This window comes from Parambassis ranga, chromosome 4 (assembly GCF_900634625.1).
Source record: "Parambassis ranga chromosome 4, fParRan2.1, whole genome shotgun sequence".
NCBI lineage: Eukaryota > Metazoa > Chordata > Actinopteri > Ambassidae > Parambassis > Parambassis ranga.
The window spans coordinates 3,494,703-3,507,659 of record NC_041025.1 but is presented as its reverse complement, the minus strand read 5'-3'; the positions used below and the strand labels follow the sequence as shown (position 1 = coordinate 3,507,659).

The window sequence follows — 12,957 nt, the reverse complement described above, 5'->3', positions numbered from 1 at the left end:
ACACATACACAAGCCGCACTGTATTATAAGGCGCACGCTACGCTAAAACATACCAGTACGTAAATAAAAAGGTAACAGGAGCAAAACAGTGAGTTAAGTGGAACTTTATTGTTATGACTTTGTATATAGTTTGATTACTTGCTGCATATAGCGCTGTAGCTCGCAATAACTACATAATACAGATGCAGCTGATTGGTTTGTTACTCACACATTATTTTGCATAACAATTTGAAATGTGTATATACAATTTTCTGTTTTGCTGCCGCGCCTCCCAGTAAAGCTGTGCTCGCTGTCCGCCATCCATTGCTCCCACGCTGCTCGCAATTTTACTTTGAACACCCTGTTTACGCCGATGTCCAGCGGTTGGAGTTCTTCGTTAACCCTCCCGGGATTATGGCAAGCTCCGAATCGCAGATCAGCAGCGAGGGTGATGCGTGAAAAAAATCATCCGGTCTCTTCACATAAACCTCCCTGAGCCACTCATTTTCTCCTCGTCTCCTCCTTAACGACGACTCCTGCTGGAGACTTTTCTTTAGGCAGCGTCTTCCTCTTCCATAGGCAGAAGTTTCAGTCCATTACCATGGCAACCGAGAACAACAGCGAACGCTGACTTCTGCCCCGACGTAGTATCCAGGTGATTGGTTCATCGCTGCTAGCGTACGTAGTGTACGTATAACGTAGCTTTCAGCTGATTGGTGAATTGCTGCCAGTGTACGTAGTTTACGTATCACGTCCCTGTGTCTGGTACTCAACCCATATACAAGACGCACTGAATTATTAGGCGCACGGCGCCGACTTTTGAGAAAATTTTAGACTTTTAGGTGCACCTTATGGTCGTGAAAATACAGTACTTTTGGCTGATTGCTGATACTGACATATACACATATTTTGTCTGATTGCAGAAAACATGAAGTTTTTCCTGTAGAGGATTTCACTAACTAAAGTGGGCATTTAACTTGTAGTGATGAACTTCAGTTTCGATTGTTTTTCGGGCTTGCTTTTAGCAACAATGCTAGTGGACAGCAACTATGCTTATTAAAAAATTCTGCATCGTGGACCTGTTATATAATCACTGACATACTTACGTCTCTTTGATGTATCTACTAGGGACACATTAAGTATATGTCAGCTTCAACAAGTGCCAATCTTATTGGCTGATGAATAAAGGCCAATATAGCACATACTCTATGACCTGGAGCAGGAGTTTGATTCGCATTGCCGGCAGTAAGTCAGCCCTTTTTCCGGTGCATGTTGGGCTCTGGCAGGGCTGCCCTTTGTCTGATTCTGTTTATAATTTTTATGGAGGGGCCGGATTTCATCTCTGCTTTTTGCAGATGATTTTGTCCTGTTGGCTTCATCGAACCAGGACCTTCAGTGTGCAATGGGAGCTCGGAGTAGAGCTGCTGCTCCTTCACATCGACAGGAGCCAGCTGAGGTGGCTCAGGCATCTGTTTCAGATGCTTCCTGGACACCTCCCTGGCATTTTGTGACAGTTGAAGATGTTGTTGAGTATTTCAATGACATGGATGCAACATTCTTTCCTAAGCTTAGTTTGTTAATGTAATAACATTTCTAAGAGTAATTGAAGCCATCACCATTTCAGTGCTTTCTTTAACTGTTGTTATTTTTGAATGCTTAGAGTTGGAACTGACCAAAATCTAATAAATATTTGTTCAGTTATTAAATCTTATTACAATGGTAAAGAAATCTACTTGCTGTTTCTGATCCACCTCCAGTGGATTTTCGAGGATGCAGTGGAGAAGGAACTTTCAGGTCACATGTGTGACTTAACCAAGTGATATTTGCTGGAAATTCCAGGTTATGAACTCCATGAGTCACCATAGAGTGTGACTGATATGCCAGCAGAGGTACTGTAGGCGGGTGATAAAAGTAATCCATTTAGATTGAGCGGAGTGATACAAAAACAACAGCTCCCCCAGACACACACACAGACGGCAACTACTGTAGGGTACTGCTGGAACTAAATGTTAACTTGAATCACAAAATATAGCTCTAAATACCATCAGAAATATCAATCAGTATCAAAGATCAATTCATTCATTTCATTTGCCCAAAACCAGATGTAGAAATACTTAGAGAGAAACCCTGCCATTACAGAAACTAGACCAAAGGAATGCTTGATGTCTCCCAAATAATTTAATTGGCTAACTGGTTAATTGAATAACACCTCAACTGTTGTCTGAATCAAATCAAAGAGTGGCATCTTCAGTGTAATTATAGCCATATTGTGACATGCCCTGGTCTGCACTCAAAATGATTGAAAGGAGCCCTACAAAGCTTGTAATTGGATTGCATCAGGACATCTGTAGGACAGACGATAATACACTCAAGACTGCTTACCCATGCCTAACACTCATTAATGGAATGTTTTATCCTTTATGAATGAACTCACCTGCTGACAGAGACAGCATCATTTTCTGTTTCTATTACCACAACCTGACACAGTCAGTCTAAGAAGTAGACCAAACACAGTAGCCACATTTGGTGGATTGTGTTTGGTGCAGTGTCCATATCTCTACTCATTCTGGGCATATCCGGCCTAGATGCCTTAAAAAAACCTTCCTTAAATTCTTCCCAGATATCTGGGCCGCTAAACCTAAGCCGAATGAACTTATCCACCCAGTGATGGAAGCCTATTTAAGCTGTTTGTATCCATGATTCATGCTGTGTTAAATTCATGACCTTAGGGAGTGATAGGGATTATGATCAAATTGTAAATCAAGAGTTTTGCCTTCAGTCACAGTTTCTCCTTTATCACAATAGTCCTGTCTAACACCTGAATCACAGCAAAGGCGGCCTAAATTGTCCTGTCAATCTAATGCCTCACACCGCTGAGTAATACATTGCTGCAAGCATGTACAGATCCTTGTGATATTGTAATTTGTGATTCAGCAGGACTTCTGCTGTGTGTTGAATGTTTACCTGTGTTTGGAGGCATGGCTAGAGGGACGCAGGAGTCTCCCTGCCCTGTGGATGGAGAGGACAGTAACGTCTTTGCCAAGGAGGAAGAGATGGGCTGAACCAGTAGAGATGTCAGAGCTCCTCCAGCCTCTCTGGACAAACCAGCTAGAGTGAAAAAAAGTAAAAATAAGCACAAATCGGTGCAAAAGAATCTGCTAATTAACAGAAGATTGTGGACAGCAGATTAATTAATGAAATTTCGGTCACACTGTATACGTGAGGTGAATGCAAATGGCGCATTTAAGAGATACTTTGCTGCTAAAGATGGACCTAACTATACATCATAAATCTAGTACGCAGGTGAAAATAGTCAGTGCTGAAGGATCAGAGAAAACAGACAAAAAAGAGGCTATGTGCTCCCCAAAAAGCTCCAAGTGAAAACAGCTGATCAACGTAAGGGTTAATGCTGATAATACTGGCAAATACCCCAAGCCAGTGTCACTTTAAGTGACCTTTCATTGGCAGCAGCCTCTAAGACAGGAATTCAGAAACACAGTTTGTTACCTGTTTTACCGTTTTAACAATGTGCTATTCATCACAGCGGAAGAGAGATGGAGATCATAACAAAAACAGAGCGGAGCCTGGGACATGTTAAATTTGGATGTTGTTTATTTCATCTCTCAGTTATCATTATGGGCAGCAGGGTCTGATCAGCCTGCACTCTTATCTTAGTGCTGAGACACACCGTCCTTCACAGGTCTCATCCATCCAGGACAAAGCTGTGTGCGTATGTTTTGGGCAACTGTTATCTATGTTGCCATTGTTATTATGTCTTTCTTTCTTTTTTGTCCTTTTCTCCTCCAGCCTCTAGATCTAGTGGACTGACTACCAATTGAGAGGAAGTCTGATCCTTTCAGCCAGTATAAGTGTAGCTGAGGGCAAGTGAGATTGTTGGATTTACCTACATTAGACAGAAAGAGAATCAGATCTGGATTGCAGGTGCATCAATGGTTTAGCTCATTGTGTGGCTTTTTTTCCTTATACTACATACAGCACAATAAGTGCTCATAATGTGCTGGGTATGGATGGATATCATGACTGAAGAGGGATTTTTTAACAAGGATCATCAAGTATCTAATAAATAGACGACATGTCATTCTAGGTGACATTGAATGCAGTAAACAGTGCTGCTAGAAAGTGATTTCATATTATATACCGTATGTATGAATGGCTAAATTATGTGATTAGGAAAAAAAAATCGAATTTTCGGCCTTTTCGGTGGTCAATAGGACAGAACTGCAGGTGTAAAATCCCACTTATAGTCTGCTGTGCCTATCACCAGCACACACTGGTGCATTCTGTGCAGGAGTGTCCGATCAGCTTTCTGAAACAGCTGTGCCAATCCCCAGGAAGCAGGGCGCAATGAGCGTCCCTTTCTGAGGAACATGCTGGTGCACTGGGGAGCTCCAGCAGCACAGGAGAGCAGGGTGCCCAGCCAGGACGCACCCTATCCGGGCAGCAGGGAGCAATGATCATCCCTCTTTCTGTCCATTGTGTCGCTTTAACTCCTCTAATGGCTCTACCTTTGACTACGACACGATGGAGCTGAGGAGAAGACAGAGCAAACAAGGAAGGTGGAGCAAATAAGGGATAAAAATAAAATACAAAAACAGGGGCAGAATGACAGGAAACTTGGTTAGGTTTAGAAAAAAAAAAACACCTCTACATAGTTTCAACATCTGCACTTTCTATATTAGTCCCAATTTACTGTGAAGCTGAAAATTAACATGCAGAAACACAGAGCTTTTACACCGAAATGGTGTCACTTGCATGCAATTTGGCAGTGCAACAGTACATCTGTGTGTATGTCAGTAAAAAAAATAAAAAATCCACTTGGGTGTCCTGCTTAAAAAATAGGGCTCTTCATTTATGTCCTCATGCAATCCTAGCCAATACTAAGCCGAACGTTATAATCATGTCTGCAAAAGCGCATACATAAAACATCCAAAGGAGGCCAATTACTGTCCTCTCTTATGATTCTTACTGATGAGCTTTTGAGAGTAAATCTTCAAAGGGACAAAAGCGTTAATGGCTCTGGAGATCTCAGGCGAGTGCAGCTTCATCAACATGTGACTCCTGAAGAAAGCAGTCTACACTTTCATGCATGCATATTTAACACATGGAACAGCCTGATTGTGCTAACTAATTACAAATTAAGCCTTTGAATGTACATCACAGTTATTAAAGACTTTTTAGTCCGTCTGGGGGCTTTTACTAAGAGATTACTGACAATAAAATCTTCCTTTTTATGCATCTGAAAAATGACTGAAGACTTTGTTGACTGTATGGCACTTGAGCAAAATATGCAAAAATATTCTGACACCAACTGTTTTAACGATGTATGTATAAATTTACAGCACATAAAGAACTAACAATGATGCCATTGTGCCTTATTGTCAGGGGTGCCCAAACTTTTTGGCCACAGGGGGCCACATTGACGTAAAAAAATATGGGCCAGCATGAATTTTAAATGCTGGCGACCAGGGGATTGCTTTTTTATATTTCCTTTTATTTTGCTTTTTTTACTATGCTGTCAGCAGGTAGAACTAAAAACTGTCTGACTTGGGTAAATGGAAAAAAAATGAATAAATTACAAAAAAAACAAATAAATTATTCTGTGAAATTTAAATCAAAACTTTCAATCAATCTCCTCCGTGCCGTTTTGGTTTTATTCTATAACACTTGACTTATTTTTCTACGAAGGTTTGAACTTTGAGAGTATTTACACAAGAGAGAAAAGTGTGAAAATGTTATTGCCTGTCTGAGAAAGGTGTATAAAATGTGTAGTGAGGGGTTCTACAGCCTTAAATCATTTATAATAATTGTAAAAAAATTGCAGTACAGTACAGTACTGGCGGGCCACATATTACTGATTATATGACAGAGGCTTCAGGCCAGTGAAAATATGCCAGACTTTGGGCATGTCTGCGCTACATACATGCTCTACAACACATTGTGTTGCAGCGATATCGTTTAAAGTTAGCACGTTACACAGCTAGCAGTCTGTATCCTTACGTAACAACACTTTGTACCACAAGCTGAGTGAGCTACCTCATGTGATGTGCTGTCAAGTTCATAAAATTAGTTTCATCATACATCATCTAGAGCATGCATCCATTCCAACTGAAGTAAAACTGGGTTACTGTATGATAAGATTTAATCACTGGATCAACACAGCTATCAATAAAAAAAAAATGGTATTTCAAAACATGGGCAAACATTCTTTGAGCGTCGGGTGTTGGGAGTCACATAATAAAGTACAGTAATACTGTGTGTATTATACTGTAATACTACAGTAATAAATACAGTATATTCAGCCTAGCAGGAAAAGTGTAAGACAGGGTCCACTTCTGAGAGACTGGTAGAACCATCCTTTGCGTGCATGCATGCAGAGCATAATGTTGTTTGGGGCAGGATTGTTGCCATGGGAGCCAGAAAATGGTGGAAAAAATTGTTTACAGATATTAATTCTTCTGCTTCATTCTAGTAAAACTGATTTTGAAGGAGGTGGAATTCCAGTCTCAATAAGCATTATGCCCTTGTTGAGGCCATAGTATATAAAGTTCCTCTGTCACAGATCCTCTGAATGTTTGGTAACCATGATAAGAACAGTTTGAAATTTAATTTTGTTATGAAGTGACTTTATATTTGAAATATATTATATTTGTAGAAAATAGTCTGGTATTTTATTGCTTTGTGTCTCTTCATCCTACTAATTTGTTTTTATTAGATCCAGTGTGTGTAAGCTTCTAAAAAAATACATAAATAAAATTGTGTTGAACTATAGAAACAGTGGCTGTTTTTTTGTGTGTGTGTTTGCTTCCGATGTTAAAAGATAAAAACTAATGGTTAGAATGTTGTTTTAGCTTGAAGAGAAGGGGAAAGTAGCATCAGTTGCTAGGTAACAGATGTAAGGGATGATGTTGGTTTGGCCCATGGTCCCCTGTCTATTTGCAGTCTAAAGAAAAAAAAAACATAAATAACAAGGATAGAATATCATCAGAGACATTTTGTTTCTTTTTGGGTTGTTATAATGAGTCCTAATAAGCAGCTCTGGTTTATAATGATTCATGACCATAGTCTGCCATCCATATTTACCCTTTGCTCACAAATGTTGATCAATTGCTGTAAAATTGACCACAAACTAACTCTATTGTGACTGTCCCCAATGTTTCCAGAACACCTCCCTGAACAGTTATTCCATGGCCAGGATTGTAGAACGAAGAAAGTGTGGAGTTGATAAACAAAGTCATACACTCCACCCCCTTTGTCATAGTAAACTACAACATCTTCACAAACAAATGGGATCTGCAATCAGCCACAATCGACAATCACAACCCATCACAGACCTGCTTTGACCTGCATTTCCTCAGCCTGTTGCATCTTGTATACCCTATTAACCTAAGCATACTGCTTACTTCTCTGTTCCCCCAGAAACTGATCCATACTTTGTTCTACTTTGTAAATAATCTATAACCTTAGCAGAGAGGACAAGTTCAGCAACCATGGAAAAAAATCCCTTGTGCTTTCTTTGAAGAAGAGATTAAGTCAACAGTTGCAGCTGGTCTACAGTGTCACAGCAGCATCCCAGGCCCACAAGATGATTAATAATCGATGAATGACACGAGAGACAAGACAGGAGGGAGCGAAGGGGGAGGAGGAGAAGGCCACGGGTTAAAAAAAAAACAACACACGGGTGGGAAAAAAAAAAGACAAAAACTTAGATGAACGAGGAGGTCAGGGTGGAGAGGAATGGAGGAAAAGAAACTTCATAGAAGGTTTGTTACCATTTATTTACAGTCTACGCACAACAGTAGTTGGTTAGAAGTATAACCAACACAAACATGTATGGCAGCCGTGCCAGCTAAATAACAACCAGGTGGACAGCAGTGAAAGGTACACAATCTATTCTAACTTGGTATGACAATGAACTTCCTCTTCACTAAAAACAATGATGTTGAAGCCATAGATCAAAGCACCAGTGCAGAGAAATAAGCTGCCAATGTTTCCCAAAATACAAAACTGCTTGGGCGAGGCTGACACAGTCTGCTAAAAGGGGTGGTGGGAAGTAAAACCCAAACCCAGACCAGACACGAATTCTTTCACATAAAGTTGACTTATTATTCCCCTCGCACTGGACCACGAGTAGAGAAGTCATGGCATTGAATTCAAGTTGTCTGTGCTTCCCGTGTTTGTTGATGCAATAAAGTTCCTGTTTTAGCTTCAATGGCATCTCCAACAAGCTTCGCTTCCATTTTTTTAACCCTGCCTGAACATGCAATTCATTACAAGAACACTTCAGGGGCCCGGAACACATTTGTAAACTGTTTTCCTGGTGAAGCAAGACTCCTTTTTTTAGCTTTACTGTAGTTTTGAAAAACAAAAAACAAAAAGTAAATATTGTATCGTATGTTTCGCAATTGAACAATTGCTCACAACTGTATGGAGCTCCTGCTCCATCCCATCTCAACATACTTTGTACATGCTAGTTAATACTATTTGCACCTTAAAGTAATTAAGAAGAGTGGCAACTTTACATTGTGTGATTACCAGCAACTACTGATTGTAATATATCTGTAATATATTGGAACACACACATTTAACACACGACCAAGTTTTTTCAAAGATGTTTTTTAAGCAGATGAAAAATTACACTCATCTTTTCTCCTTTTCACCTGTCCTTTCCTTTCACCCTTCTTCTCCCCCTTTTTTTTCTTAATCCTGTGAATGTTCACCAAAGCGAGAACTCAACAAATCAATACCTGAGTAGAGTCTGTGCTCTGTAAATCACAGTCTTTCCATTACTGGACACTGATATTAACTGAAACCTGGATTGACAGTGTAGCTCTACAGGGCGATGTTTCTTGTGTGTGTGTGTGTGTGTGCATCAGTGCAGGGCTCTGACATCTTGACATATTCACAGAGGCAAGACCAGCCGTTGCCTCCATGATGTGCGAGGCAGGCAGAAATCATCAAACCACTTAGATGAAAAACTGTCAGGATTTAAGTGTTTGAGGAAGTGAGAGGAACCGCTTGATTTCCCAACTGATGTCTATGTATCACAGAATACAGTGTATGATGTATTGGCAGAGGGGGCAACAACATAAACGATGCTATTCTAATGTTAGGAGATATTTTTTGACAAAAATAGAGCTACGAGACAATTAAGATACATCAACCTGACGATACATTCATAATTGTTCTCAGAGGAGCAGAGCATTTTCACACACAATGTGGACGGAAATGACGGGATTGGGACGACAAAGCTGTTTAGTGATAACAAAACCACTTATCAGTGAGGCTAATCAGGAAAAAAAGGCTTGAGTTTGGTAGAAAGCATCACACTTGTGAAAAAAAAAATGAAACTCATGTGGTCAGATGGTTCTGTGTGAATTATTTCTTCCATATTCCAACATCACATACCAGGATTCATAAGGGTCAGACTGTTTTAGGGGTTCAGGGAGCTTAAGATTTTTCCACATACACACCACAGAGTGACCACTTTGCAGTATGCTGCAGAAGACTTTATGCAGCGGCCTTACTCATCATCAATACAAGTTCCATGTGCCATGAAAATGACGCCATTGTGACTGTGTAATCTAACATGGCCACATTTGCAAAAATTACTATGTATGAGGAACGTTTCCATTTCCAAATTATCATTGGTAACAAGTACATGTTTAGTTGTTCTGATTAGTCTATTTATGTAGTCAGTTTGCATTGGTTACTCACACCCATAGGAGTTATTTTTTTTAATGCAATCATTTATTTATTCCACTGCAGTCAAGTCAGTTCAAGTGTGCTGAAGCTTGGATTAGATTTTCCTAGTTCTGTAAGGACATGAAAAAAAAGAAAACAAAAAAACAATCAAACTTTGTTCACAGCTCTACTTTCAGGCAGATCTATTCATCAGCCAGGGGGTGGTGCTTGTTGCATTTTTCCCACTAGAACAGTATGGAAAGCTAAATGGTTCATTTAGAAATGTGGGTGGGGTGGGGGTGTTGGAATAATCTTTCACATATAATACCGTGTGTTTCCTGTCACAAGGAAAAAGTGCATTCTGCATCATATGTCTCTTAAGTGTGCAGTAAACTGGCTGAATTATGAATCATAACAGATATCCATGCAGTGTATTATTGGCAAAATGATCATTACAGGCTGACTAATAGTGGGACGTAAAAATCACACAGTAAGTTCAATGCCAACAAGTTTCAAGAAGCTCAATAACTGGGCTGTTCATTTGTGGTCCATTCATTAATCCCTGCTTTTCTCAGTCCTTCCTATTGATAATATGGCATTTAGAGCAAGACGGATGTCTAAACTAAAATGGCTGCATACATTCATTTGTGTATTAATCTACTTTCTAAAAGATAGAATGGATATTTATAAAAAATAAAAGGCATTCTTTCATCTTTAAGGTACATTTTTACATGATTGTAAGTGTATTCCATATACCTACTATACTATAGAGTATTATACATATTTCATTCACACTTAATGCTCTATGGACCATGCAATAAGGCTGTTATTGAACAGAGAACACCTCGCCATTCTATCAGCACCACACCGAGCTATACCCAGCAGAGCTCCATAGACCGCTTCACTGCATTCTGAAACACGCTTCTGTAACATCTTTGTTGGCCTGCATTGAGACAAGCTTCTGTGTGAAAGGTTCATGAATTTATTACTAGAGGAAGAAGTGGATGCTGGACTCCACTTTCACATCACAGACCATACCTGCACCGATAGCTCTCGGCCTTTTGCTGCCGGCCAGTTATGCTAACACACACACTGTTCCACTGAATACAAAGGCAACAGTTCATGTTTAGTCAAAGTGATGCTTTCTGCTCAAAGATGGACTTAATATAAGTCTTGTGTATACAGAAAGGGAAAAAAAGCAAATAAGAAACAGAAAACACAGAGTGGAGAATTATTTTCAACTCCTAACCTCAGCCAGCTGGGTTTTTTTCTCCCAATTTCATAATGTTCACACAGGTCATGTAGCACTTCACACAGGTAAAGCAGGAGGACACAAACCAGCAACTCCTGAGTGCACTCTGAGTATGACCAGTCCTCTTCTTCTCAAGTTGGGAGAGGAAAAGATTTAAGATTCTGTTTTAAACAAAATCAACAATTTTTTGTTAGTGTGCACAAAGCAATCAATTCAATTATGTGTCTATTGAATGGTAAAAGACTGTTGGGTAGGCAGTATCCTATCAGCCAGTTTAATTAGGAACATATTTGGAAATATTTAATGTTATTTAACTATAAACCCTAGATTGCACACATGTGCACACATACACATCCCTCTTTATACATAAATAATACCAGCACATATGACTGCTTGCAGTTTTATTGGTGAAATGGGACTAGTTCTGACGTCGGACCTAGAAATATGATGTTTTAGCACAGTTTAAAGGCAACATATTTATCTCTCAGAGCCTGACTGATATATTAGTCTGGCAATTGTATCATGTTTTCACAGAAATATTGATTGCAGAGTAGATTAGCTGGTATTTTTATACTGAACAGAATGCAGAAACAAAATATACTCTCTGCTCAGATTCAGCTAAATGCTGCCAAACTCACAGGACCAGAGAGAGCTTCAAGGCAGCTTAAGATGAGACTGATGGCAGAAAGAACCACAAACTAGCAGCAGCTGCAGACAACTCTAGTAAACGCAGCTCAGGAGGAATTAGATCCATTGGTTTCTGTCAGTGACTGCAGAGGAGTTTCATTCAAGCATTAAAGGCAACCTTCATATTTGTGATTTTGCTTCATTATGTATGGGCCACCAAAAATACTGCACCCTTAAATTAATTCAAACCCTTAAATTAATATTAAAACTTAGTGTGGTGGTGTGCAGAGGCCACATGCCAAAAAACTTGTCATTGTTATTCATGAACCTGACCTGTTTGAGCTGCTTCAGGCCCATTTACACTTCCAGCTGCTGTCTGGAGCACATGTAGCAGCATCATATACATATATATAGTATGATGATATATATATAGTATGATGTCTTATCTGCACATTTTACCAACTAAATACGAACATATATGCATATTTCTAAGGGACACTAAGCCAGACAGGATGATAGAGAGACAGCCATTTCTAGACATGAAACAAATCCAATGGAAGGGAGCATCTTAGTGATCAAAGCGGTGGAGAGCAATGCATTACAGCTAATAAGCACTGCAGGAGGGTCCTCTCCTCTTATCCCTGGGAATGTCTGACACATCACTATTAGACACTGAGCTCACACCAGCAGACGGAGATGAAAAAGACGGGACGAAGATGCAGACATAAGGGGAGAGATGGATTCAGAGATGAACTAATCCAGCTTGTCTGAGACACAATGCAGAAATGAAATCAGGTCTTTTAATCATGAGAACAGAATTATTCATGTTTTGTCTCATCTGGTCTGTGATGTTTTTTTGCTGGTGCCTCTGCTAGCTTGAATTCACAGTGCCCGTGTGAGTGCTGAACTTCAGGTGGTGTTGTTACTGTAATATTACTCTGCAGCACAGTTTCACGCCCATCTAGTCAACCTACGCCAGATTCTTGACCAGCAGACCTGGATTGAATTCAAATTTCAACATAGAACAATATAAGTTTTACTCATGTTCGTTCTTTTTTCCTCCAAGAATTTAAAACAAGGCAGATGGTCTGAAGACATTTCACAGCTCGGAGCATTCCGTGCTGCACTGGACTCGTACACAACAATGTTTTTCTGAGTTTTGCCTTAGCATTTGATGTAATGTTTCTGGCTATTCAATTCAATTCAGTTTTATTTATATAGCGCATTTACAATCAGAAATTGTCTCAAATCACAGAACTTCTCAGAAACTTTCACAGAAACTCAGAGCGTGAGACCCAGAGCATGAACCCTCTTAAGGACAAGGGAAACTCCCTTTCAGAGGAAGAAACCTTGAGCAGCACCCGTCTCTTAAGGAAGAACCTTCCTACTGCATTAAT

At 39.8% G+C, this 12,957-nt stretch overlaps 1 protein-coding gene across 1 annotated transcript in view; it reads right to left on the bottom strand.

Annotated features, from left to right (window-relative positions):
* LOC114434560 (inactive N-acetylated-alpha-linked acidic dipeptidase-like protein 2) overlaps positions 1–12,957 on the bottom strand; it is a 202,781-nt gene that overhangs the window by 86,719 nt on the left and 103,105 nt on the right. Inside the window, exon 7 of the mRNA XM_028403876.1 lies at positions 2,944–3,087. Within this exon, the coding sequence (XP_028259677.1) occupies positions 2,944–3,087 (144 nt within the window). The remainder of the gene's footprint in view (positions 1–2,943; positions 3,088–12,957) is intronic.